Genomic DNA, 25,419 nt, shown 5'->3' with positions numbered 1-25,419 from the left:
GTTCTATTGGATATGCAGTGTTAAGTCAGTGCCAGGCTAACGGTGGTGAACATTAACAGTGGTGAACATTAACGGTGGTGCACATTAACGGTGGTGAACATTAACGGTGGTGCACATTAACGGTGGTGCACATTAACGGTGGTGAACATTAACGGTGGTGAACATTAACGGTGGTGCACATTAACGGTGGTGAACATTAACGGTGGTGAACATTAACGGTGGTGAACATTAACAGTGGTGCACATTAACGGTGGTGCACATTAACGGTGGTGCACATTAACGGTGGTGAACATTAACAGTGGTGAACATTGCCTTTCCCACATTGGGTGAAACTCTGATGTTGCTCTAGTTTAAACTCTGACATTTGAAGCCTGTAATGAGCTTATTGTGTTTTAGTGTTTCAGTAAATCCTTCAGTAAATTCTTCAACTTGAAGCCTCAGTCTGAACCCTGGAGGAGGCTTTAGTCCAGCACGCTCCACTTTACTTAGAGCGGACTAATACAGCTTATGAGCTCTGATAATGTGTTACGGACAGTAATTATAATGCACTATGTTAACAATTCATAATGCATAATAAGCATGGCTATAACGTGTAATGCATTTTTAATAAAAATTTATAGATGCTTACAAATGTGACATTCACAGTGTTACCAAAAACAGTTCCAAAACAAATAAGTCAAGTTGTGGGTGTTCTCAGAAAAACGAACTGGCCACTCCAGAGTCCAGTCTTCAACATCAGTGAACATGTTTCATGAAGCAGAAAAAGCAACCAAACTTCTGAGACTGAATTTTGGAGGTGTGGAAAAATATCCCGACAGATTTCTTTGAAAAACTGAAAGCTGCCTGAAAAAAATCATAGAAATTTTAATATATTTAGTTATTAAGGTTTCTCTCTTTGTTTCCAGGCAATAGAACCTGAATAATTCATACTTAATGGCCGTTCGATTCTGTCGTGCTCCTACCACTTACTAAAGATCTCTACACTGCAGGTTCTCAACTCCAGTCGCTAAGGACCCACCGCCCTGCACTGCTGCCGTCTTGAAATCTACCACATGAGCTTCACCAGGTGTTGAGGCAAGGAATAGTTAAAACCGTGCAGGACACTGGTTCCCCAGGACTGGACTTGAGAGCCACTGCTCAGACTATTAAGGACAGCTATATCTGCAAGTACCTTAATGACTCCATTGGGCGAGGCTGGTTCAGGCCAGTGAAGCAGCAGAGCTCTTCCATGCTCTCTCTTCTCCACGCTGAAGTTGGCCAGGCTGCTGGGCGAAGCCTGCAGAGTGCGTACTGCGGCCCAGGGGCTGGACACGGTACCTGCCCCATTCACTGCCTCCACTCGCACACTGTAGGTGGTGTATGGTACCAAACCAAAGACGTGGGCCTGATACACATCACCCTGGAGCAGATACAACCACAGAGACAGAATTCAGTAAAAATACCTCATACCTCAATCTCTTTTAGGGAAACACAAAAACAGCCAGGTAAGACTCGAACTCTGCTACATAACACTGATATAACCGTGCTGTGAACACTGCAGATGTCATGAGTTGTCACTGTTGAGTTGTGAGTTGTCACTAGAAACTGTCATAACAGGTTATGTCACATGTTAATTCCCTCTAAGTGTATCTTATTTAGTGGTTAAGACATCAAACACTATGACATCTGTCAGGTCATGACAACTCATGACAACATATGACATCTGCCATGACATGCTGGACTGAGAATAGTCCACCAACCAAAAATATCCAGCCAACAGCGTCCTGTGGGCAGCGTCCTGAGACCACTGATGAAGGACTAGAGGATGACCAACACAAACTGTGCAGCAGCAGATGAGCTGTCGTCTCTGACTTTACATCTACAAGGTGGACCGACAAGGTAGGAGTGTCTAATAGAGTGGACAGTGAGTGGACACAGTGTTTAAAGACTCCAGCAGCACTGCTGTGTCTGATCCACTTAGACCAGCACAACACACACTAACACACCACCACCTCAGCGTTACTGCAGTGCTGAGAATGACCCACCACCCAAACAGTACCTGCTCTGTGAGGGTCCATGGGGGTCCTGACCACTGAAGAACAGGGTAACAGAGTATCAGAGAAACAGATGGACTACAGTCTGTAACTGTAGAACTACAGAGTGCAGCTATACAGTAAGTGGAGCTGATAAAGTGGACAGTGAGTGTAGAAACAAGGAGGTGGTCAGAGTGTTACGCCTGACCGGTGTAACTGTTCACAGTACTACTGTATTATGGTGGTACTTAATGTGTTTGGTTTACTGACTAAAAGTTTGGATCTAGTTTTGTATTTAAGCCTCATTCAAGCACTTAAACCCCAAAACAGATTTTATAAGTACAAAGCAGCCTGGCAAAGGCTGAACGACATCTCAGGCAATTACAGATGGTATATTATGCTATTTACTCACAGCAGTTCAGCGCCACACTTTAGTGCCATTTTGTGGATTCGTGCCCTGATTTCATTCCGAACTGATCTCAGTACAGGCGTTTTCACTAGATGGTTCATGCATTTGAACGCCAAGGTCCAGTAAACACTAAACTGTATCCAGTTTGGACCAGGATTACAAAGCTGTTATCGTCCCTGCTCAGCAACGTTGGCATACGAGGGCAAAAATGACCATAATAGTGAAACTCCTCTCAGATAGCAAAGCTGGCAGAACGCACATCTGACACAATACGGATTTCGGAAGTAGTTTCCGTGCTTTTAACAGCTAACTGGATTAATTGTGCTCATAACTAAAGGCAAAAACCACAGATTTCATGAATCCAATGCCAGCATGGCATCAGCATAAGGCCTGGCACCAACAGTCAATCGTCAGCCCCCCCCCCCAAAACCCCTGCGACAGCTTTTTACACCCGCATCCATTACGACGCCGGGAGGCGGCGGGCCGTTTAAAAGGTACCTATTTAACGCCGTGAAATATGGAATGCGTTTGGACTATAAACCCAGCAAACATATGCACACTGTCAATAGCAACAGCTGCTTCATTCCACTTTATTTCAGCACTGAGACTTATAATCCAGCCCCTAGATGGCAATGCTATCAAACTCTTTTCCAAACATGGATACTGAGACATTAACAAGCGCGCGCTCGCTGGACCAAGACACTCAAGGCAGCCATTAAACAGCGACTAAGAGGATTGATTTTGGTTATAGATTTCCAAATAAATGTTAACGGCACAGATCCCTAAAACGGGAAGTGTTTAAGTTTTGATTAAGGGAATCGCTCAGGCTGCCTTAAGGACTGTGCCAACCAGAAGTCTCTACAGCAGAGAAGTACGTCCAAAGGAGATGCTCAGTCTTTCTTAATTAAACATCAAAGCCCAAAGTTTATGTACTCAGAATTCATATGACAACCACTTTCCAGCGTCTCTTCATCAGCATCAGATTTATCAGAACTTTTTCCAGGTTTTTCCATGATATGGAAAGATTAAAGATTCAATGGTACAGGAAATCCAACATTTTACTATTATATATATATATATATATATATATATATATATACATATATATATACATAATGTGGGTCATTCTAGGGTAATGCCCTAGCATTTACATTACACTTCAAAAACATGTTAGGGTTACAATTTATTTATATTTTAAAATAAAACAATGTTACTTTAGCAATTCCACCTTCTTGAGCCTCAATTTAGCAATATTGGTTTTAAAATCAATCATACAGAATTCCAAGCAGCGCAGAAGAGCTCGTCTCCACAGCCATGTGTGAAGATTTTGAGGTTTTTTTTTAGTTAAAAAACACATTTTTCTGCAATTTTAACTACAATAACCTCTGCAAGACTATAAAATATGATTTAAATGACAAAAAAAAAAACAAAAGTCATGTGAAGTATTTAATGAAAGTTAAGGAGTCGTGTCACTGGAGTCACTGCGTCTCTTTAGCTGATGACCCTGGTGTGAAAAAACTGTGAAAAAACAGAAACACAAATGGATTAAATTCCATATTTTAGTGGACGTTCCCTGATGGACGGCGTGTGGTTTGATGTTCTGTGAAATGCATTGATCATTAAAAACGTCTCTGGTGTTTCCTTTATTATGAGGAACACCGATGACGGTCAGTAACACCAGTGACCCCTATGGAGAGACAGGAAAGTGGACGTTTCTGTAGAACGACCCGTTTCATAGACACGTCATATTTATGTCTGTTTGGCACTATTGCTACTATTTGCACACTTGCCCGGAGCGGTGGGCAGCCCTATCCGCAGCACCTGGGGAGCAGTTGGGGGTCAGATGTCTTGCTCAAGGACACCTCAGTCACGTACCGTCAGCTGAGGGGATCGAACCGGCGACCTTCCACATTAGAACTACACAGGATCTGTCCACTCTTATTAAAGCGTAATGCTTACGTCGTTTCTGTGGAATATTTGCGTCGTGACCTGATCACCTGATCAAATCACTAATCATTAATATCAATTTCACAGCACCTGAATCTTTTATAGATAAATGGGCGTTTGGTGTTACTGTTTAAATACAGTCACGTTGCATTAAAGTGGACGTTTCTGTAGATCTATTTCATATTTACGTCATATTTACGTCCGATTTGCACATTTGCTACTATGTGTACTTCTGGTAGAAATTTCTGCGCCTTGTACTTGTTCTGAGCAATGATAACCCGTCTATTTATCCCTGTTTTCTGTAAGAACAATTTCGGCCAGCGACCTGTAGATCAGCCTAAGCTCTACGCGAAAGGCGAACTCGCTCAGATCCCCTCATGACAAAAGCACGATTCACATTTTAGCCAATTCAAAGGGAAATCAGCGTAATTGAGTCGGAGAGAGAGCCCCCTCTTTTACACATTAGAGGACCAGGAGACAGAACTGTTGGCCTCTGTTCACAGAATCAGTCATTTGTACTGAGCGAGGGGAAAAAAAGTCTTTTGCAACCTTTTTCTTTTTCCTCTTTTCCTCCCTTTCAACTCGACGCAGGTCTCCCGTCCCGTCGGCGGCTCGCGGGCGAGTTATTCCCTGTGACAGCGCTGGGGGTCGAGCGGGCCCGGGGAAGATTTTAATTAAGAATAACCATGTGTATTTGTCACAACAATTATGCTAATTAGCCGAAAGCAGAGATTCCTGACCCTTCAAAGGTGTGGGACTGCCTCATCTGCATACAGTAGACAAGCCTGTCCCTGCCTGCTGCTGCTGACTTCAGCCTGGCCCAGCTTTCATTAGCACGCCACTAACAGCAGCGCAGCAGCAGAACCTGCCGCATCAAAAAGCTTCCACTGCAGCCTTTACTCAAGGAGAGGTCCACCTACTTTTCCAAGTTTCACACTCACTGACTCCTTCCCGTTGAAATGTACATCTGCAAAATGAAGACCGAATGTGAGCCACTGTAAATGTACACGTGCATCACTGCTGTTGGAAGAAAACCTTGTATCTGAATTTTTGCCGTTTTCCGGTTTTTGACATAATTTGAAAAAGCCTGTTGTTCTTTACATTGTGCGTAAATTTCATGATGAATGAACCCAAAGCAACGGCCCAAAATGACCTGGAAAAAACTCTGGTTCCATTGACTTCCATTAAAAGCACAGTAGCTTTTTTCCTTCTCGTGTAAAGTCACCGCTTTGTAGACGTAGAGATGCTATTTGTTGTTATTGGGTCAAATCGTTGGTTTTATTTTTGCACCTTTTAATGCACAATTTGTCTTTGTTTACTGTATTTATCATATCCGGGGGGGTGGATCAAACAAACAAAAACAAAAAAGTGGCCTAGCAAATGTTTTGTTTGTTTCCTCAGCAAATAAATGCAAATCATGCACTAGAAACGGCAGAAAATGCCTTATACAAGTCTGTCTCCTGTAGAACGTGTGAGCTTATCTCCCACTCAGATAATCATTATCTCCTTTATTATTTTAGTCCATTACCAGCTTTGATCAAACTTTATATTAAGTACCTCTAAGATCTGTGTAGTCGCACATTAATAATATATGCACCGATAATGTAACTAGTGGCGATGCATTAGCTGTTAAGACAGATTGAAGTACTACAGCTTATATAAACCAACATCAAGTAGCTGCGCAAGCGTATCTGTTTTAAGGTTAAGTGACCCTTATTAGTCCCACAACGGGGAAATTTCACCTCCGCATTTAACCCGTCCGTGCAGTGAAACACCACATACACTCTAGTGAACACACACACTAGGGGGCAGTGAGCACACTTGCCCGGAGCGGTGGGCAGCCCTATCCACGGTGCCCAGGGAGCAGTTGGGGGTTAGGCGTCTTGCTCAAGGACACCTCAGTCATGGATTGTCGGCTCTGGGGATCGAACCGGCAACCTTCCACATTAGAACTACACGGGATCTATCAAATCACTAATTAATCACACATTAATGCCAATCTAATTTCACACCACCTAAATCTTTTAAAGATAAATAAGCTGTACTACAGTCATCCATCCGTAACCTTGACTACACTGATGTTGAACATATTCCTCAGATTTAAAACTCTGACGCCTGCAAAGCCAAAAATGGACCCGCCCCTCCCTCCTAACGGCGATGGTCAAAACTCGAACTGTCCCTCGAGCTGTGAGCACAGCTCGGCTTGACCCGCCATCCATCAAGACGTGTGGAAGACGAACATCGAGACTTTTCTCCGTCCTGGAGTCCAGGTGGGGGAACGATCTCCCACTGGCTGTCCGTACAGCGGAGTCTCTGCCGATGTCCAAGTCTTTTTTCAGCCTCAGGGAAAACCAGAAGAAGTATTTAAGAGAAAATTAAGCCTCGATAATGAAATATAATATCAACATTTTCAGTCTTCAGTGTTTTGCCTTCTGCCTTTTCAGCAGACTCTCTTTCAGCTTTTCAAAGAAACCTGTAGGGATATTTTTTCCACACCTCCAAAGTTCAGCCTTAGACGTTGGTTGCATTTCCTGCTTCTGACGATCCACGTGATGCCCAACACATTCAGCTATGTTGAGGTCTGGACTCTGGGGTGGTCAGTCCATCATTCAGCTTCTCTGATGTGTCCGTCTCCTTTTCTCAGTGAGGTTCTTCTTGATCAGCTACACGTCCTTTCAGACCCACAGCGCTGAGTGGTCTTCTCACAGTGGAAGGATGGACAGAAACACCTGTGGATGTTCTCAGATCTGAAGCAGATTGATGTTCTCCTCCCTCTCAGATCACAGCTTTCAGTGCTGTTTATCTGATGGGGGCAGTTGTGGTTGTCCATCAGATCTTGCATGGTTGTTAGTAGTCCAACATTCTCTGCATGTTTTCTTTTTTTTAACTCTAGTTTTAGAAACTCCTGCTTTGTTTGTCTTTCTCCTTCCTTAGATAAGTGAATTATCTTATATCTAATCTTAAACTGCAAATAAATGAAGGATGCGCTCTGGCTATTGCTGACTGGACCTCAAAGTAACCGAAACTTGCATATCCATTATGATCCAACTCCACACATTCGACACCTCCACTCTAATAAACCCCCGCAGAGAGCAGAAATCAGTGATGCACGAAGACCCCAAGAGACTTTAAAACCTCCCCTGATTAACCAAAGCTCCTCTTCTAAGCCCCTCGTTGTCCAGCTATCCAAGCCTCTTAATCCTGAGTGCACCTTTAGTGCAAGTATTGAAGAGGAGAATGGCAGAGATGACCATGGACCTACTTTGGACATCACTGGAAAGCATGTGGCCTCTTGTGCAGGAGTAATAATGAAACAGTAGACTTCAGCAAAGGGGTTTCGCAGGCTGAGATGCTCGTGCTGGACGGATGATAAGCTGTTTGGAATGGACGACTGGGATTCAAAGAAGCTCCAATCAGCCTGAGAGCCCTCAAATCACTGACCACTTCTTCAGGCTAGACTAGTGTCTGATGAAGACTAGCCTCTTGAAGAGCACCACACACGGATGCTCATGCTTACACACACACACACACACACACAAGGGAGCTCAGAAATGCATCAGTGCATTGTGGTGCATCAGTCTCAAGGTGGCAATTTTGGATTTTGGAAAGTTTGAATCGATTGAACTGGGTTATAACAACATTCAGTAAAGTATGAACAGGTCCTTTCGTCACAGGTCTGTTCAGAATATTGTTTAAATAACCCAGAGATTTTGTGACGCACTGAAATAATCATGTTAAATCATCATAATCATGCACATAGACAGGGCTGGGAAAGTTACTTTGAAAATGTATTCAGGTACAGATTACTAATTCTAATATAAATATAATCTGTAATGTAATCCAAACTATATTGAAGTAATAAAGTTACCTGTTACCAACTACTTGTCATTCTGAACTCACAATTAAGTGCAGAGAAGTTGAAGCACCTTTTAACAACTTATGGGTAACATATATATATATATATATATATATATATATATATATATATATTTCCTTGCATGGTTTGTCCCACAAACAACAGAATGTCTTCAAGTGACAAAGATATCCTTTGCTCCTAACAAAACACAGCGTGCCGATGACTAGACTATTTTCTATTTATCTATTTTATCTTCGTTTATCCATCTATCCTACAGTGGTGCCTCAATGGCCCCTGGGGCGAGATTTATTCCTTTAAAGATCAGTAAAACCCCTTTCTATGAAGCCGTTTTAGGGCCACTGTTCATAAAAAATAAAAATAGTAGACTTTGAGAATAAAGTCATAATATTTTGAGAATATTATTTCTATTAACAGTGGCCCTGAAACGCCGTCATACCTTTCTGATGATGAACTACAAACGCTAGCAGTCTAATGCAGAAGGACGTCGGTGAGCTAATGTTACTGTTAGGAAGCGAAACATCAACATCGGTGGTTAGATTTCTTTATCGCCACTGGGGGGTTATAATTCTGGGTATTATATGAGAGAAACCTGATAAAAGTACAAACACAGAAAAGACAACGGCCTGAATTTGAACAGACCGACGAGGCTGATACTGAGACGAATATTAGTAAATAATACTAAACACCTCTGACGTTTGGTACACGGTGCTGGGATATACAACAGTCTGGTCCGCTTGGTTGTGGCTATGCCAACAGTGCTTGGAGGAGTGACTTCTTGTCGCAAGAGAGCTTTGAATGTGGATCTCACTAGTAATAAAATTCTACTTTTATCTCATTTCTTCTGTAACTGTCCTGGAATACAGTTACCTTTTGATGTTGTGTTACATAATGTTACGCATATTTCGTTACTGCCCATGTTCCAGGGCTGCCAGAGCCACAGTATCGAGGGAGCATTTGAAACACCGGACTGGGGCGAGGACGCAACATAAAAACCTCTAAACTGTAAAACTGAGACAATCAGAATCTCCATTTCAGCTGGCTGGCGCTTTCAGACCTGCCCATATTGTGCGGACCTGTAGAACGTTTTCCTTAACTCAGTTTTGACATGGAAAAATTCCACCCGTATTCAGATCCGCACAACGTTCGGAGGTGTGGTGCCACCCCTGCCACACTGAACGTTCCTCCTTCAATGAAAACCACTATTAAGGCATGGCACACAGCCAGAACACTCATGTTATAGCTTCCTCCAAAGGTGGGCCTACATTGTGATATAAATGTGTTTATGTCGTCCACCCCAGCGCACCTTGCCGTTTTCCAGCCTTGCGATAGCAGCACTCCACCACGCCATATGGCAGGAAAGAACATAAACAGTGACGCACAAACAAAAAGGCCACGGTTGCAGATAAAACCTCAGAGCTTCTATCATGCGCGACCCCAGATCGGCACGCAGCAGCCGTCTTTGTCTGATGAAGCCGCGAGTCTCGCTACAACCCATAAAGCAAAGTGTAATCAAACAGAGGCCCTTACAGCATTCATCCTTTTAGTTAATGAGCGGCCATGCTGTTTACGTAGCCCTGAAACTAGCTGCTCAGAATTCCGCTCAGATCGTCCCGCGCCGCTTCAAACGAGCGTCTCGCTGTCTGCAAAAAAAAAGACATGGTCCAGTGCTTGCCCATCGTGTCTATACACTCTTCCCTCTCTTCTTAATGATACACTAACAGATTGTAAACATGCTGTTGCCGTTTCAACAAACCCCCCCCCCCCTTCCCTTTTTTTTCCTGTGCATTTTTTAAACAATGTCCTTCATGTTAGAGTGGTTACAGGCAGCAGAAGGACATCATTAGAGCCATGGTTAAACTGCAATTTACACCATTAGGAAGGCAGGAGCAATTTTTATTGCCTAGTAAATTTCAGCTCTGAAATATTTGGACCATATGGCTCAATTTGTGTAATAACCTTAATTTCTTGCACCCTTCAGGTCCGCCTGCCTCTCCGCCGCCGCTCCGACAGAGCCGGGCTTCTGTGCGCGGAAAGGCAAAGTGTGTACGGAGCGCCGGTGGAGATTAATAAGGTGTCACGTCCTGTTTGGGTGAAGGCATCGGAACAGCAGCCAGATGGTATCGCGGCAAATGACTGTCAGGGGTCCTGATCTAATCAATAGGATGTATTAATACATCTCCCATCGCTGAGAACCTCACGGGGCCACGGAGCAACATCTGGAGAGAGTGCAAGGAGGAGGAGGAGGGGGAGAGAGAGAGAGAGAGAGAGAGAGAGAGAGAGAGAGCGGGTGAGACAGATACAGAGAAGAGCCAGAGAGAGAAAGAAGGAGGACACTAAAGAAAGCCTCCGTTAATGAGACTGAAAGAAAGAGAAAGAGAGAAGAAGAGTAGGAAAAAAAGGAGGGCACTGAAGAAAACAAAAGCAAGCGACAGAGAACGACAGAGGAAGAGTGATGAAAAGTAGGAAAGAGATAGAGAGAAAAGAGAGAGAAGAGAAACAGATAGAGAAAGCAGTAGAAAGAAAAAGGGCTGAGTGAGAGCACAGAAAGAGAGACAGAAAGAGAAACAGAGAGGAGAAAGGAAGAGCAGGAGGAAAGTAAAGCAGGGAAAAGAGTGAGAAGATAAACCGGTAAGGAAGCGAGAGGGAGAAAGAGAAAAGGGGTGAGAGAAAAAGGGGAGGAGAGGGAGGAGGCTAAAGAAAGCCAAAGCGAGTGAGATGAAGGGAAAAGAGAAATAGAGATGGAGAGAGGGACAGAGAGAGCAGAAGGTGGGGAAGCGACAGCAACAGAGAAAGTAGAGAGGCAGGCAGGGACTAAACACCAAGGAAAAGAAGGAAACGACTGGAACGAGGGAGCGAGAGACGTGTAGGTGAAGTAAGAAGGGAGGCAGAAGTGACAGAAAAGAAAAAAGAAGAGTATTTCTCTCTGCAGCAGCTTTGATGAGTGTTTGGTAATGAGGGGTGTCTGTGTGTATGGTGGTAGGGGGGGCTGGATTTTGGCTGCTCGGACCGCCTGTGCTGCGTAGCCTCATTCAGTCCTGCCGCCGTGACGTCCCCATTAATCACCCTCTCTGGCACCAGCCGCGGCACACAGCACAGCCAGGGATCAATAGCCGCCCACCCCCACCCCCCACCTTCAGCAACAACAGAGAAAAGGCAGGCAGAGAGTGGGGTACTGGACGGGGCTCGCTCGGCCACGCGTCTCTCCCTGATGCTCCGGCGCCACTCGCCATTACGGAGAGGCATTACTGAACATTATGCCATCTGCTCTGCTCCCCGCCTGCTTACGGCCTTCAGCAGCACATTCGGCGTCCGTACAGCGGCAGGAGAATCGCTTACAACCCAAAGCCACGCAACAAAAACATAATCCGTCCCGGACCTCTTAAACCGCTGCCCACACGGCCCGACACCCATGCTTCACTGGCTGCTATGACAATACACAGTAATGCGCAGCAGTCTAAGACCACCCTCTTCAGCTCCTCGGGACCACCGGTGGGTCCAAACCGCACTCGGTCATGATCTCCATAACGTTCATACTCCATAAGCTCCATTCAGAAGCTGGGCGTCGTGTGAGGCTGTAGCTCTTCTCTCCAGTCTAATAGACGGTGACGTCATTTTAAACCCTTATAATAAAAGAAGCTGAACTCAGTTTGTTTTTCTACTGAAAGTCGACCCGTTTTTCCCCAAATCTGGGCTCTAAACTATAAACAGCCGGCGTCTCTTCAGTGATCTGCTCTGGAAACATCACTTTTAGAGAACAACACAAAGAGCGGCGGAGATTTTTGGCCTTCAGCAGTGAATTATGAGTGTATAGTGACGTGTGGAGATCATAAAACACATGTTCTGATAATTTGAGGAGCTTTTTAAAAAACAAATAAATAAATAAAATAGTTCTCTGTTTCTCTGTTACTCTGTTCTTCAGTGGTCAGGACCCCCATGGACCCTCACAGAGCAGGTACTGTTTGGGTGGTGGGTCATTCTCAGCACTGCAGTAACACTGACGTGGTGGTGGTGGTGTTAGTGTGTGCTGCGCTGGTACGAGTGGATCAGACACAGCAGCGCTGCTGGAGTTTTTAAACACCTCAGTGTCGCTGCTGGACTGAGAATAGTCCACCAACCAAAAATACCCAGCCAGCAGCATCCTGTGGGCAGCGTCCTGTGACCACTGATGAAGGACTAGAGGATGACCAACACAAACTGTGCAGCAGCAGATGAGCTGTCGTCTCTGACTTTACATCTACAAGGTAGGAGTGTCTAATAGAGTGGACAGTGAGTGGACACAGTGTTTAAACACTCCAGCAGCACTGCTGTGTCTGATCCATTCAGACCAGCACAACACACACTAACACCCCACCACCACGTCAGTGTTACTGCAGTGCTGAGAATGACCCACCACCCAAACAGCACCTGCTCTGTGAGTAGCAACCACTTGCTACTCTGCTCACCAGTTTACGGGGCAGGACAGTGAGGTGAACTGCGGTCTGTCGCAGCTCCTCTGATGAGTAACTCACATAAGCTCTGAGTTCTGCAGGGCCTTTAAATACGAATGAGTTATTTTTCTGAAGATATTGAGGGGAAAGTAAAAACAGAAGCTTCTAAAACTGGAGTTCAAAAAATTTATTAAATAGCGTCACTTCTGGACACCAGAACTGTCAGCATCAGATAATCAGCATTTAAAGCTTTCATCTTAGAGAGAGGATCTGAAACAAATCCACAGACGCTTTGGGTCTGAAAGGATGTGTTGCTGTCAAGAAGCCTCAGTGAGAAAATAAGTAAGCTTGCAAACCAGACAAAGAAGCTGCTGGAACCCTCAGAACAAAGGACTGACCAGCGCAGAGTCCAGACCTCAACATCACTTCATGAAAAACCTCATAGCTCTGTTTTGGTCATTTTTCAGTTTTTGGCCGTGTGAAAATGCCTGTTGCTCTTCACATGGTGTATAAATTTCATGAAGAATGGACCAAAAGAACCGACCCAAAATGACTTGGAAAGACGTCCGGTTCCATTGACTTACATTGAAAGTGAAGTAGGTTTTTTCCTTTTCCTGTAAAATTACAATTCTGGAGATACGAAGTTTTCAACCAACTTCTAAGACTGAACTTTGGAAGTGTGATAAAATAAGATTTCAATGCTGAAATATGTGACGTTATATTTACCTTTTGAGATGTCTGTGTAACTTTCTGTTAAATATATTCTTTTAAAAACATTTTGGCTGAAATTAAATATATGGAGGGTGATCTTTATCTGTACCTACAGTAAAGCAGCAACCTGTTTGAGACATAATAGGAATGAGTGACTGGGTCATTTTCCAATAGAGGGCCCACATAGTCTTTGCACTGGGGCCCAGATTAATCCTAGATATGTTCCCTTAGCTCTACTGCATGTTCCAAGGTGGAATCCACAGCTCAACAAAGTGGAAAACTAAAAAGATGGAGTGTCCTGCAACCCTCGGGGAATGGCTCTTTCACTCGGTCATAAAATAAACACGTTAACTCATCGAGAGAGAATCAACCTGTAGCTGCTCAACAGTTGGTTACAGCAAAATCAATACGACACCTACTGCAGGCCAAGTATTGACACGGCAGGCGGGACAGCTGATCCAGCACAAAGCCAGTGTCCAAAAAAGATCCGGCAGGATCAATGGATTATAAACGTGGCCCTGAGAAATTGTGCTAATAACCACACTCCAATTTCCCCGTGGCAGGTGTCACGTTAAGACAGCAGCAGAGCAGCATGGGAAAGCCCGGAGCTCAGAGAGCACGTCAGCACTTACAGGAATACAGAACCAAGGAACGTTAAAGCGCTAAAACAGGATAAAAAACTGGAACTACAGACACAAACGCGCCAACGCCAGAGACCATCTTTCTCTTATTTAGTCTGTTTAACTAAATATAAAACCTTTTTCCAGTTCAGCTTCCATTCGTTTTCAGTCTTTAAAAGAAACCTGCAGGGATTTTTCACGCCTCAGTCTCATTCGGTCATTTTTCTGACTCTCATTAACTGCAACCCAAATCGGACCAGAGCCAGGCGTCTCTCTGGTGGAGCCCGGTGGGACTGATGGTGACCGGTTTGGTGGTCTAAGAGGTCTTGCACGGTGTTTAGGAAAGTTTTGGAAAAATATTGTAAACTAAATGAAAACTCTCTAACTTGTGCACAGCACTGCATGTAAACCTCCGCTGCTGCAGGACGTCACTGTCCGAGGACAAACAAGCATCCCCAAAATAGTAGCTTCACAGGAGAAGGCTGAAACCGTCTTTACTTTCAGTGAAAGTTAATGGAAAAAGGTTTTTAATCTGAGCTATTTTGGAGCATTTCTATTGGTCCATTCATCATGTAAATTTTCACACAATGTGAAAGACGGCTGCTGAGCTCAAACGATGCAGAAAAGTAAAAACCGCAAAAAATGGAGATACGTGGTTTTCGTTGGGCGGCGACGAGTTTTTCCTCTCAAGGGCTGCAGAAAGTGCTTTTCCACGCAACAGATCCCGAAGTTGCGGCACACATTTCGCGTTAAGTCTTGCACTGAAAACAGACGTCTAACGAGCCAAGTATGCACATATTTTTGCACTTGAAGCATTCATTTAGCACAAGGAGCGGTAAAAGTTAATCAAAACACTGTAGCCAGCTACTAAATCTGGGCGTGTCTGCGAGTCAAACAGCATCAGTCTGACCTTTTAATCTTCTGCTACAAATAAACGTCGTCATCTCCGGATGAATATTCCTCTGTTCAGTATTCAGCTGAAAACAAGGCCGAGACTGATTCAAGGACAGCATCCCTAAACGTTTCTGTTCTTGCAGAAATCACTACATAAATTAATAAAACAGGTGATACGAGATTTGTTTAAATTTGCTGAAAAGTGGGGGAAAAGAAATAAAACAGGAAAACACAGGATGATAAATCAGCAGCACCGATTACCAGGTCAGGGTCATAACTCAAGAGGGCTAAGGACAGCGTGGAAAATTAATTACGAGCTGATTAACAGCAAACTACCTGACGTCACGCGTTTGCCCACCGCCCGAACGAACGCCGACTTCTGGAGGTCAAGAAAAACCGGAAAGGACTGCCAAGAATAGCGGCGCGGCTGTAAATTACTCCCACAGAAGAAGAGAGGGAGCGCTGATAAAAGGCTTAGCTCGGATGACGTTCATTAATTGCTACCCAAATAATTAATTTGTCTATCGGGCCGGCATCTCTCCGGAGCCCGGTGGGGGGAAGCGGAGCCCCTCGGTGGGACCTGGACTCTTTCCTCCACTGTGATGCCATGAACAGGGGTTTCGCCTGGCTCAGGCCAAACTTGAGCTGCACAGCATTCCTGACTCGGAAACTTGGGTATTTTGGCTCACAGGGCAAAAATCACTAATTACATCAGTACGGTTTGATTTTCGCACCTGAAGAGCCGAATCCCAACCTGTCGTATGCAAATCCTTAGCCTGTAGATTTAGTCTAGATTCTGTATATTTTACATCATGTACAGCACTGTGCAAAATCAGAGACCACCGTTTGTGCTTCATTTCCAGTGAAATTCAAACGAGTTATTTCATTTTTCAGCTGAACTCAATAAACGGTTACTGTTTATTTTAGCTTCCATTCTCTTCACCAGAGCTGCTTTCAGTTCTTTGAAGAAATACAAAAGTTTCCAAAGTTCAGTCTCAGAAGCTACACTTTCCATGTAATTCCAAACGTTCAGTGTTGTTGAGGTCTGGACTCTGGGGTGGTCAGTCCATTGTTCTGAGAACACCAGCGGCTTCTTTGTTCTACTTCATTTTCAACAGTTTCACATCCTTTCAGATCCATAGAGTTAGAGGTAAGGCCATCTCACACTGAAAACATGGACAGAAACACCAGTAGATGTTTTCAGATCTCACGCAAGAGTGAAGTTTATTTTGTCTATATATACATTATATATATATATACATACACACACACACACACACACACACACTCATTTTGGCCATTTTTTTTTCAGTTTTTAGCATATTTTGAAAACGTCTGTTGTCCTTTACATTCTGTGTAAATTTCCTGCTGAATGGACAAAAACAAGCGGCCCAGAATTATTTGAAAAAAATGTCCATTGACGTTCCTTAAAAGTCAAGTAGGTTTTTTCCTTCTCCTGTAAAGTCACCACTTTGGAAATACAAGGTGGGTTTTGTTCCGACAGCAGTGATATTCCGAAGTACAAACACTTCCACTTGATTTATATAAAGATAACGTTTTGTGTTTATCTAGGATGCTGCAGGCTCTCTGTGTGTAACGTGTTGAGCTGCTAGTGAGCAACGAGGAAGACGAGTCACACCTGAATTTACCACTTCTGAGATAAGAGACTGCACAAACGCAGCTCGATATCATAAAACTGTACAACTGCCACAATAAAAACGCATGTAAACGCAGTAAAAGTGCTTGTATAGATGCTGACTTGATTCAGTTTACTTCTGGTTTTGGAAATCAGACACATTATCAAAATATTCCACCAACTTTAATAAAGAAAAGCATCATTGAAAAAAGAAGCCCTAAAATACGTGTAAATTGATTTTTTTGGCTACTGTGAAAAGGAATTAATGCTAGTTTTGACTGTAAATTAAATAAATGAGGAGGTGGGTGAAACATCCTTTGAGGTTGGGACTTTTCCGGCTTGTCCGTGTGCCTTTGCCTCGATTCCCCACGACAAATGCATGTGCACTTGGCCAGGTCTGTGACTCCGAGCTCTTCATGTCCCTCGCTTCATGTGAGGGACTGCTATTCTCCACTGGGACAAACAGAAGAGTGCCATGAATTACCTGGGCCACATTTATAGGCGTGTGAGGTGTCAGGACATGAAGGACTGGTTCACACATGAGAGCCATGGTGCTGATCACAGATAGATGTTCTCGTTTTATTGGATCTGAACTTGTGGATTTATAGTGTCACAGCTGTAAACATACCGAGCTGGAATTGTGGCCTTCACTCGCTGTCTGCATATTCATACCAGGCAGAGAAAGAACTCAAGGATGGAAAAGGAGCACATCAGAGCTGCTCTATAAAAAAAACTCAATTATTATATAAATTATATAAATAATTTATATATATATATAAATTATTTTTGTATTTTTAACTGCATTTAAATGCCCAAAATTACACTTTAAAAAATGTAAGATATGAAAAATAATGTTTTTCCAAAGTTATCATTTTAAACATTTCGATATTTCAGATCTGAGTGATTCAATTCCAAAATAAGAAATTGGGACAATATGATAAAGGAGTATAAATGAAAAAATATAATGCTAATAAAAATAAGAAGTGGTGATTAGTACATTTTATTAGACCTGTGTTCAATTGATATTCAAATGAAAGCATTACTAAGAATTACATGTAATGTAATGCTTTATTTTTTGGTTTTGTTATAATATTTATATATAAAACCTCGTATCTCCAAAACGGAAACTTTACAGGAGAAGAAAAAAACCTACTTTACTTTTAATGTAAGTCAATGGAACCGGACGTCTTTCCAAGTCATTTTGGGCTGTTTCTTTTAGTCCATTCATCATGAAATTTACATAAAATGTAAAGAACAACAGACATTTTCAAATTATGTCAAAAACTGAAAAATGTCAAAAATTGAGATACGAGGTTTTCTCCTGACAACAGCGATGCATGTATTGTTGGAAGAAAACCTTGTATTTCCATTTTTGACGTTTTTTAGTTAGGGATCCTATTTATATATACACACCCACACACTTTAGTATTTTAATTTTCTATTAATCTTAATCAATTTCACAGTGCACTGCACTACAGTCCCCAGCATGCACTGCAACATAATGTGCGCTCCAGCTGTCCTGCTCGTTACACCTCAGTGTTTTCGTGTATTTTGATTAAATTGTGGTCGGCTCAGGTTAAAGCACTAAGAACACTTGCGGCCCACGGATTTGTTGAGATTTTCTATCGTGGCCCGTTTGACACCCCTGTGCTAGAGGCATCACTGTAAGGCTGATCAACCAAAAGCAGTGAAGTTGAAGGTTAAACATTGAAACCTTTCGCTTTTGTACAGTTTCGTTTAAACGCAGGTCAAAGTGGATTCACAAACCACCGCATTCAGTTTTTATATGCATTTCACAAACGGTCCCAGCTTTCTTGGAACTGAAGGTTATAGGCCGCTGTGGAAGAGAGGAGAGAGTGGGCATACAGGCATACATTAAGCAGATGCTGAAGCTCAGCTGGACACATCTGCTGCGCTCTGAACTCTGCACCGCACACATACTGCAGCCCACGCACATAGTGAATAACCTCCGCCAAATAAAGCAAGCTGTGTTGCCTTTGCCGCCTTGAAATGGGAGGGAAAAAGTCACTGATAAATGATTGTGACCAAAGTTTAATTCAGATGAATCAGGTTAAAGGGCACCATTTACATTTGATATAAATTATGACCGGCAAACAAAGGTCAGCAGCAAAAGCTGAGCTTGTTGCACAAAGACGGTTGCATATATCTCTTTCTCGCTCACACAAACAACATTAAACCGGGTACAAAATGATTCCATGATGATTCCGAAGACATTCCTGAATATAAAGCTCACTGCTTCACTGACGAGCTGGAGGACTGTAATCAGATTAATCTGATTAAAAACAGAGAGAATCAGAGAAGCAGGTCATTTTGTGCTACTTTCAACATTTGATCGAACCTGCAGTGGATGAACATGAACTGTTTGGAATGAAGCTTTTTCTGTAGGTTAATGCTTTTATTATACAGCAGTTGGTTCTGGTCATGCAAGCTGATTGGTTGAGAAGCATTCTAACGTTTTTTCACAAACACCATCACTCCGCTGAGGCACTGTTGCTAAGCAACAACTCTGACAGCTGTAGGAGACGCTCGAACCATCTCAACGTTTTTACTTCTCACTTTGCCACAAACAGAAAACGGACACTGTTAAGACCACATCTGACCGACGGCCGATTTGGTCCGACTCTGAAGACGAGATGACGCTAAATTCCATCAGCCAGAAATGAACCCAACACCATTCGCCAAACTAAACGGGCTGTAAGAAGCTTTACAGACCGGCTGGAACAAAACAACATTAATACTGATCTGGACAAACTGACCAAACTGAGCTGAACCTGATATTGGGTCAGTTTTACGGCTCAGTCTGATTTGGTCCGACTCTGAAGATCAGACACGTCTGGCGAATGGTGTTGGGTTCATTTCTGGCTGATTCCAGGTTGTTCAGCTGTTCTTCTGTCACAGCTGCCGACTGAAAAGCTGCTCAGTGGTGACGACAGTTTGGGAATTTAGTGTAAGGAGCTGGAGAACGAACTGCCGGCTGAGCAGCGAGTGGGCGGAGCTCGTTACTCTGACGTAGCACCAAGCTGCTCGTTAAGGAGCTCTAATTAGGAGGAAGGAACTGAACATTAAAACATATTAAACGCCGCGTTCACAGCTTAAGTGACACCCACCTTCTCAGTGCAGAGTTAAACCATAACTTTTCACAGCCAACTTTCATCAAATCTGAAAGACCATTAAATAAGTAAATATTCATACTTATGAAAGTGTCTTACCGGCACGGTGAGAGCTGTGACAGGAGTGGAGTTGAGTGTGGGGTCTCTGGACTGCTTCTGGTACACTGTCTTGTACTTGAAGATCAGGCCATTGGGCTTAGTGGGCTGGGTCCAGTTCAGCATGATGGAGTAGGCGCTGCTAGGCCACACTTCGGGTGTGTCCATGCCCTGTGGCTCCGCCTCCAGAGTGAGGGTGGAGCTCCAGGAGCTTGAGGCGGAGCCCTGTGAGTTGTGGGCAATGACTCTGTACTCATATTCAGTGAACGACTGGAGGGAGTCGGAGGCGTCGATAAACTCCAGAGGACCCTCAGTCCAGATAAAGACCAGAAGCTCCTCCTGCGTTCCAACTGGCCGTCTACATGAGGAAAAAGGGGGAGAATGATGGTTATAAGCCATGGAAATGCACATATGCCCTTAGTTGTGGGTCACATCTCTTATTTCTAAATGATGACGCATAACAAGGCCCTCAAATATCTGACAATAACACCATCCTCTGTAGTTTGTAGATGCCAACACAAACTCAAATTCAAGGCTGCTACTTAATTCAGTCAACCGATGACGCTGGGCTTCCGGGAAGCATTTTAGCACCAAGATAATTCCTAAAAGGTAGAGCGAGCATCACACCGAACATTCTCTCCACAAGTTACAATGGATTAAACACAAAGATGCTTTCAGGAAACTGGGCAGAGGTCAACTAAGGTCCTGTTCCCACATGGCATTAACATGATCCAACAGTAAGTGGACAGTCAACGCTGTCCAATGAGTCCTGGAAACCAATTGTGATCTAATCACTCAAATCACTTTCGGAGGTGGTCAGGAACATAAATGGTCATGTAACAAGCATGAGGACACTGATGTCCTGGGCCTCGTTTGTATTGTAAAGGTGTTATGAGATCTAGAGAGGAAAGAGCAACAAGCCTACCCAAAGCACTTGTTCTTAGCTGACCTCAGAACAGCTGTGGTTTCGCCAAATATTTTGCCCATTATTTTTAATTATTCTATTTTATTTGCCCACTCCTTTTACCCAGAGTGCACAGGAGGTATATAACATACACACTTCATCTTCATAAACTGCTAAATCCAGATCGGGTCACGGAAGCAGCTGGCAAAGTAGAGAATCCCAGATGACCCTGTCTCTGCAACTTCCTCCAGCTCATTCCGAGCTGCTCCCAATCCAACGACATAAACACTCCAGCAGGTCATAGGGCACAGTCGTGTGTGAAGGCTGAGGCCATATTTTGAAGTAAATCATCTTTTTCTGCAATTTTAACTACAATAATCTCTACATGACTGTGAAATATAGGATCTAAATAACACAGAAAACAAACGGCAAATAAACGTTATAAAATATATAATAAAAGTCCCCAGGAGACAATCGTACTCCTATGGATTCACAGAAGCAACAACTGAATATATATTACACACTGTACTCTTAAAAATAAAGGTGCCAAAAGACCATGGAAGTGCTATTTGTGGTACCCTGAGAACCTTCCAATGGATGGTTCTTCAAAGATTGACACAAAGTGTGAACCTTTCCCATTTTAAAGAACCTCTGTATAATATAACATAACCCTAATATTGCTATAGATCCTTAAATTATGTTCTTCACACTCACAAATCTCTTTTCCAAACTTGGGATCTGTAGGCGACCAAACGTGGTTGTTCTGCGGCTGCTGAAAGATCTCTTAGCGGCAGCGTTTTTAAGAGTGTGTGTGTTCTCACACTGAGAAAACCTGTAGTAGTCAGTTAATTAGAGCATCAGTGTTCAGTAGCACTGTAATCAAATCAGTTTATGGAACACTTACTGCAGTTTACGGAAGAATGAAATTGAGGGAAATTTGACAATTATGTCAAAACACAGGGAGCACTGAACTGATCTGAAGGTGAACCTGACAACTGCTGCTATACACATTCAGCAGTTAGTTCATGTACCGTGTGTTGTGGGTCACTTCTCAGCTCACTAAAAGTGTAGCATGAACACTAAAGCGCCTCGACGCCAAGAACCAAGGACGCTTTCCGCCCAGCGCGGTCGGCTGTCCCATGATGTTGCATTAGGTTCAGTTCGGAAAGATGCGGTGGCGCTTCACAGGTCTCGGAGGAAGCCGGTGCCCTCCCAGCACTGATAGTATGGTGTGAGCGAGGGAGTCCTATCTAGCGGGTGGAATTGGAGGGTAACCCCCCCCCCCCAAAAAAAATCCCATCACAAGTGGTCATTCCAGAACCATGGAGACGCCAGGGGTAAACGAGTATACATCATCCTGTCCACTTGAAGACGCATTATAATAAAACGTAAACCGGGTGTGAGATTCTGTCGGTCAAGTTACTGTATTTATTTATTAATTTCCTCTATTTTGTACAAGTGTTTACGAGTGTATTATACTGCACACTGTGGATATTTCTGCTCAACTCAAATCACTGTCCAGGTCCGGAGCACGACACTTGACCTGCGGGTGGGAGAGAGGCTGACGGCGGAGGAGGAGGTGAAGGCAGGGGCATGGCGCTGTGCTCTGCGCAGGGCAAGCTTCGTTAATTCCCCCACATTAGAGGCAGGGCCTCCATGCTGCTGCAGAAAATGACATTCGGCTCGGCTAATGTGGCCCCTGCCGGCCCCACTCGTCCCGCCACTCCCTAATCCTGCCCACTGCATTCAAATCAAGACAAACAGTGACCGGCAGGGGAGAGCAAATACATACACTGTGCTTCTAAACTACAGCACACAGCTGCGAACAGCAGCCTGCAAACAAACACACACACACACACACACACACACACACAAACACACACACACACACACACACACACACACAAACACACACACACACACACACACACACACACACACACACACGCTGATACACAAGCTGAATGAAAAATGACTGGAATACAAAATGAAATTCTAGGAAGTAAAGTGGATTATATGTGTGAGTGAATCTACCTTCCTTCACTTATTTCATTTCCAGTCAAAACAGCTTTTCAATGCAAGTTTTTCATTTTTCATTTATGAGATTAGATATAAGACGATCCTCACGCGTGAGGAAGGGGAAAGTCGAAGGTTTTTGTTTCAGATCTGGGAAAATTGCACAGCTGTTTCTGTCCATCCCTCCACTGTGAGAAGACAAGTTAACATTAAGAGTCAGAAAGGATGCGTAAGAAACCGTTACACAGAAAAGGAGAAACAAAGAAGCTGCTGGTGTCCACAGAACAATGGACTGACCATGCCAGAGTCCAAATATATAGGTTTTTCTACAGAAACATCCATTTTTGTGTCCCTAGTGTTTACAGATACATTACATTATAAAAACTTGTTCGGGTTACAGTTTATTTATATTTTAAAATAAAACAATAAGTTATTTTAACAGTTACACCTTCTTGAATCTCAATTTAGCAATATTGGTTTTTAAATCAATCATCTAGAATTCCAAGCGCCACAGAAGAGCTCGTCCTCACAGTCGTGTGTGAAGGCTGAGGCCATCATTTGGAGTAAAAACATCTTTTTCTGCAGTTTTATCTACAATAACCTCTACATGACTATGGAGTATATGATTTAAATAACACAGAAAACAAAAGCCAAATAAATATATAAAATATATAATAAAAGTCCCCAGGAGTCACTGGTGTTACTGCGTCTCTTATTCTGAAATAAAAGTCACACCGATGACGTCACTCGACCTCCTTTGACCTGTTGTCTGAGGATCTATGGAGAAAAGCTCATGGTGAGTCCACTGCGTCTCTCAGTTCTCAGAGATCTTCTCATTCAGCTTATGACCTCATATGAAGCTTCTAGCTGACGTCACTGGTGTGACCGACTTTATTCTGAGGTCACTGTAAAAAAATAGAAACACAAATGGATTAAATTCCATATTTTAGCGGACGTTCCCTGATGGACAGCGTGTGGTTTGATGTTCTGTTGCAGGTATTTTGTAAAATGTATTTTTTATTAAAAACGTCTCTGGCGTTTCCTTTATTATGAGGAACACCGATGAGGATCAGTAACACCAGTGACTCCTATGGATTTCACAGAAGCATCAACAACTGTACACAAACACATACAGTATACATATATATGTTCAGAATGAATGAAGGGTGACCGCTGATATTTACACAGTACACAGTACTTTTACATTTTAAAGAACCTCCGTATAATATAACATAACCCTAATATTGCTATAGATCTTAAATTATGTTATATATAATTTGATCACGTTGCAGCAAGTTCTTAAGAACTGTGAAGTGATCAGAAACCAACGTTTTGTATCTTAACTCTCTACCGTAGTCAGAGGCTACCCAAGTAACCCCCCCCCCACCCCCCCACCCCCCAACTCTCTCTTCATTTGTAATTCACACATATGAAGGACAAATAACAGACCCCCTGGGAGACGACACAGGATAAACGGAAGGGATCTGTATTTAATGTAATGTTGATCTGGGGGTATTACAATAAACAGGCACCGCGACATATCAAGTCTTTTAAAGCCAGCGGTGGATTCTGCGGACCCTCTATGGGCCGGGTGTACATATCATATTTGTCCGCATTTATCCGATCCCAAATCGAGGCTCAAATCAAATCTGACCACGCGCGCTTTAAACACCAGGGCCTCTGCGGGTATGCTAATGATATTTCTTCAAGATTTACACCGGCTTCAGCTTCTCTGACCTCGCATATGGATGACATTGGTCAACACGCCGCTCTGCCCTTGACTAAAGCCCCTCACGCTAGCAGACACACTGGGCGAGGAGATGAGGACGGGAATGGTTTACAGTCACCTGCAAACTACGAGAGGAAAAGCCAGAGCTCAGAAGGAAAGCTTCTTAGCGCATGGCGTTTCTCTGAAGTGAAATATTTCAATAAAAACAGGTTGTCCTGGTTAAAGAGATAGTTAGGCTAAAAACTGACACATTTTCTTCCTAGTCTATCTGCATGTTTAGCATCTACAACCCCATTTCCAGAAAAGTTGGGACGCTGCACAGATCTGCAAATCATTTGAACCACATTTTCAACATATCAAACATTGAAAAAGGGAAATTCTATAGTTTTTTGAAAAATATGCCCATTTTGAATTTGATGCCAACAACATGTTCCAAAAAAGTTGGGACGGGTCTGTTTACCGCTGAGCTTCATCGCCTCTTCTTTAACAGCTCTGAGTGTTTAGGAACTGAGGAGACGCTGCTGCAGCTCTGACAGTGAAATGTTTTCTGCTCTTGTCTGACTCAGGATTTCAGCTGATCGTCAGTTTCAGGGGCTCATTTGTCATATTTTTCATTTCATAATGTGCCAAATGTTCTCAGTGGTGACCGGTCTGGACTGCAGGCAGGTCAGTTCAGTGCCCGGACTCTTAATACGGAGCAGTGCTGCTGTAATACATGCAGAATGTGGTTTGTCATCGTCCTGCTGAAATAATCACAGCCTTCCCTGAAAAAGACGTCGTCTGGACGGCAGCAGATGTTGATAAAACATGTTTATATCATTCAGCTTTAATGGAGCCTTCACAGATGAGCAGGTCACCCAGGCCATGAGCACTAATGCCCCCTAAACCATCATGAATACTGGCTTTAGAACTGAGCACTGATAACAAGCTGAGTGGTCTTCAGCCCAGAGGACACCGTGTCCATGATTTCCTAAAGAATTTCAGATGTTGATTCGTTTGACCGTCGGACA

At 43.4% G+C, this 25,419-nt stretch overlaps 1 protein-coding gene across 1 annotated transcript in view; it reads right to left on the bottom strand.

The window, feature by feature from the left end:
• The window catches only part of ush2a (Usher syndrome 2A (autosomal recessive, mild)), a 387,029-nt gene that overhangs the window by 28,352 nt on the left and 333,258 nt on the right, over positions 1-25,419 (bottom strand). The window contains exons 61-62 of the mRNA XM_037541699.1: positions 19,764-20,118; positions 1,172-1,399 (exon numbers count right to left, since the gene is read on the bottom strand). Of these exons, the coding sequence (XP_037397596.1) occupies positions 1,172-1,399; positions 19,764-20,118 (583 nt within the window). The remainder of the gene's footprint in view (positions 1-1,171; positions 1,400-19,763; positions 20,119-25,419) is intronic.

The sequence above is a fragment of the Pygocentrus nattereri genome, chromosome 10 (genome assembly GCF_015220715.1).
Source record: "Pygocentrus nattereri isolate fPygNat1 chromosome 10, fPygNat1.pri, whole genome shotgun sequence".
NCBI lineage: Eukaryota > Metazoa > Chordata > Actinopteri > Characiformes > Serrasalmidae > Pygocentrus > Pygocentrus nattereri.
This window is presented reverse-complemented; position numbering and strand designations above follow the sequence as displayed.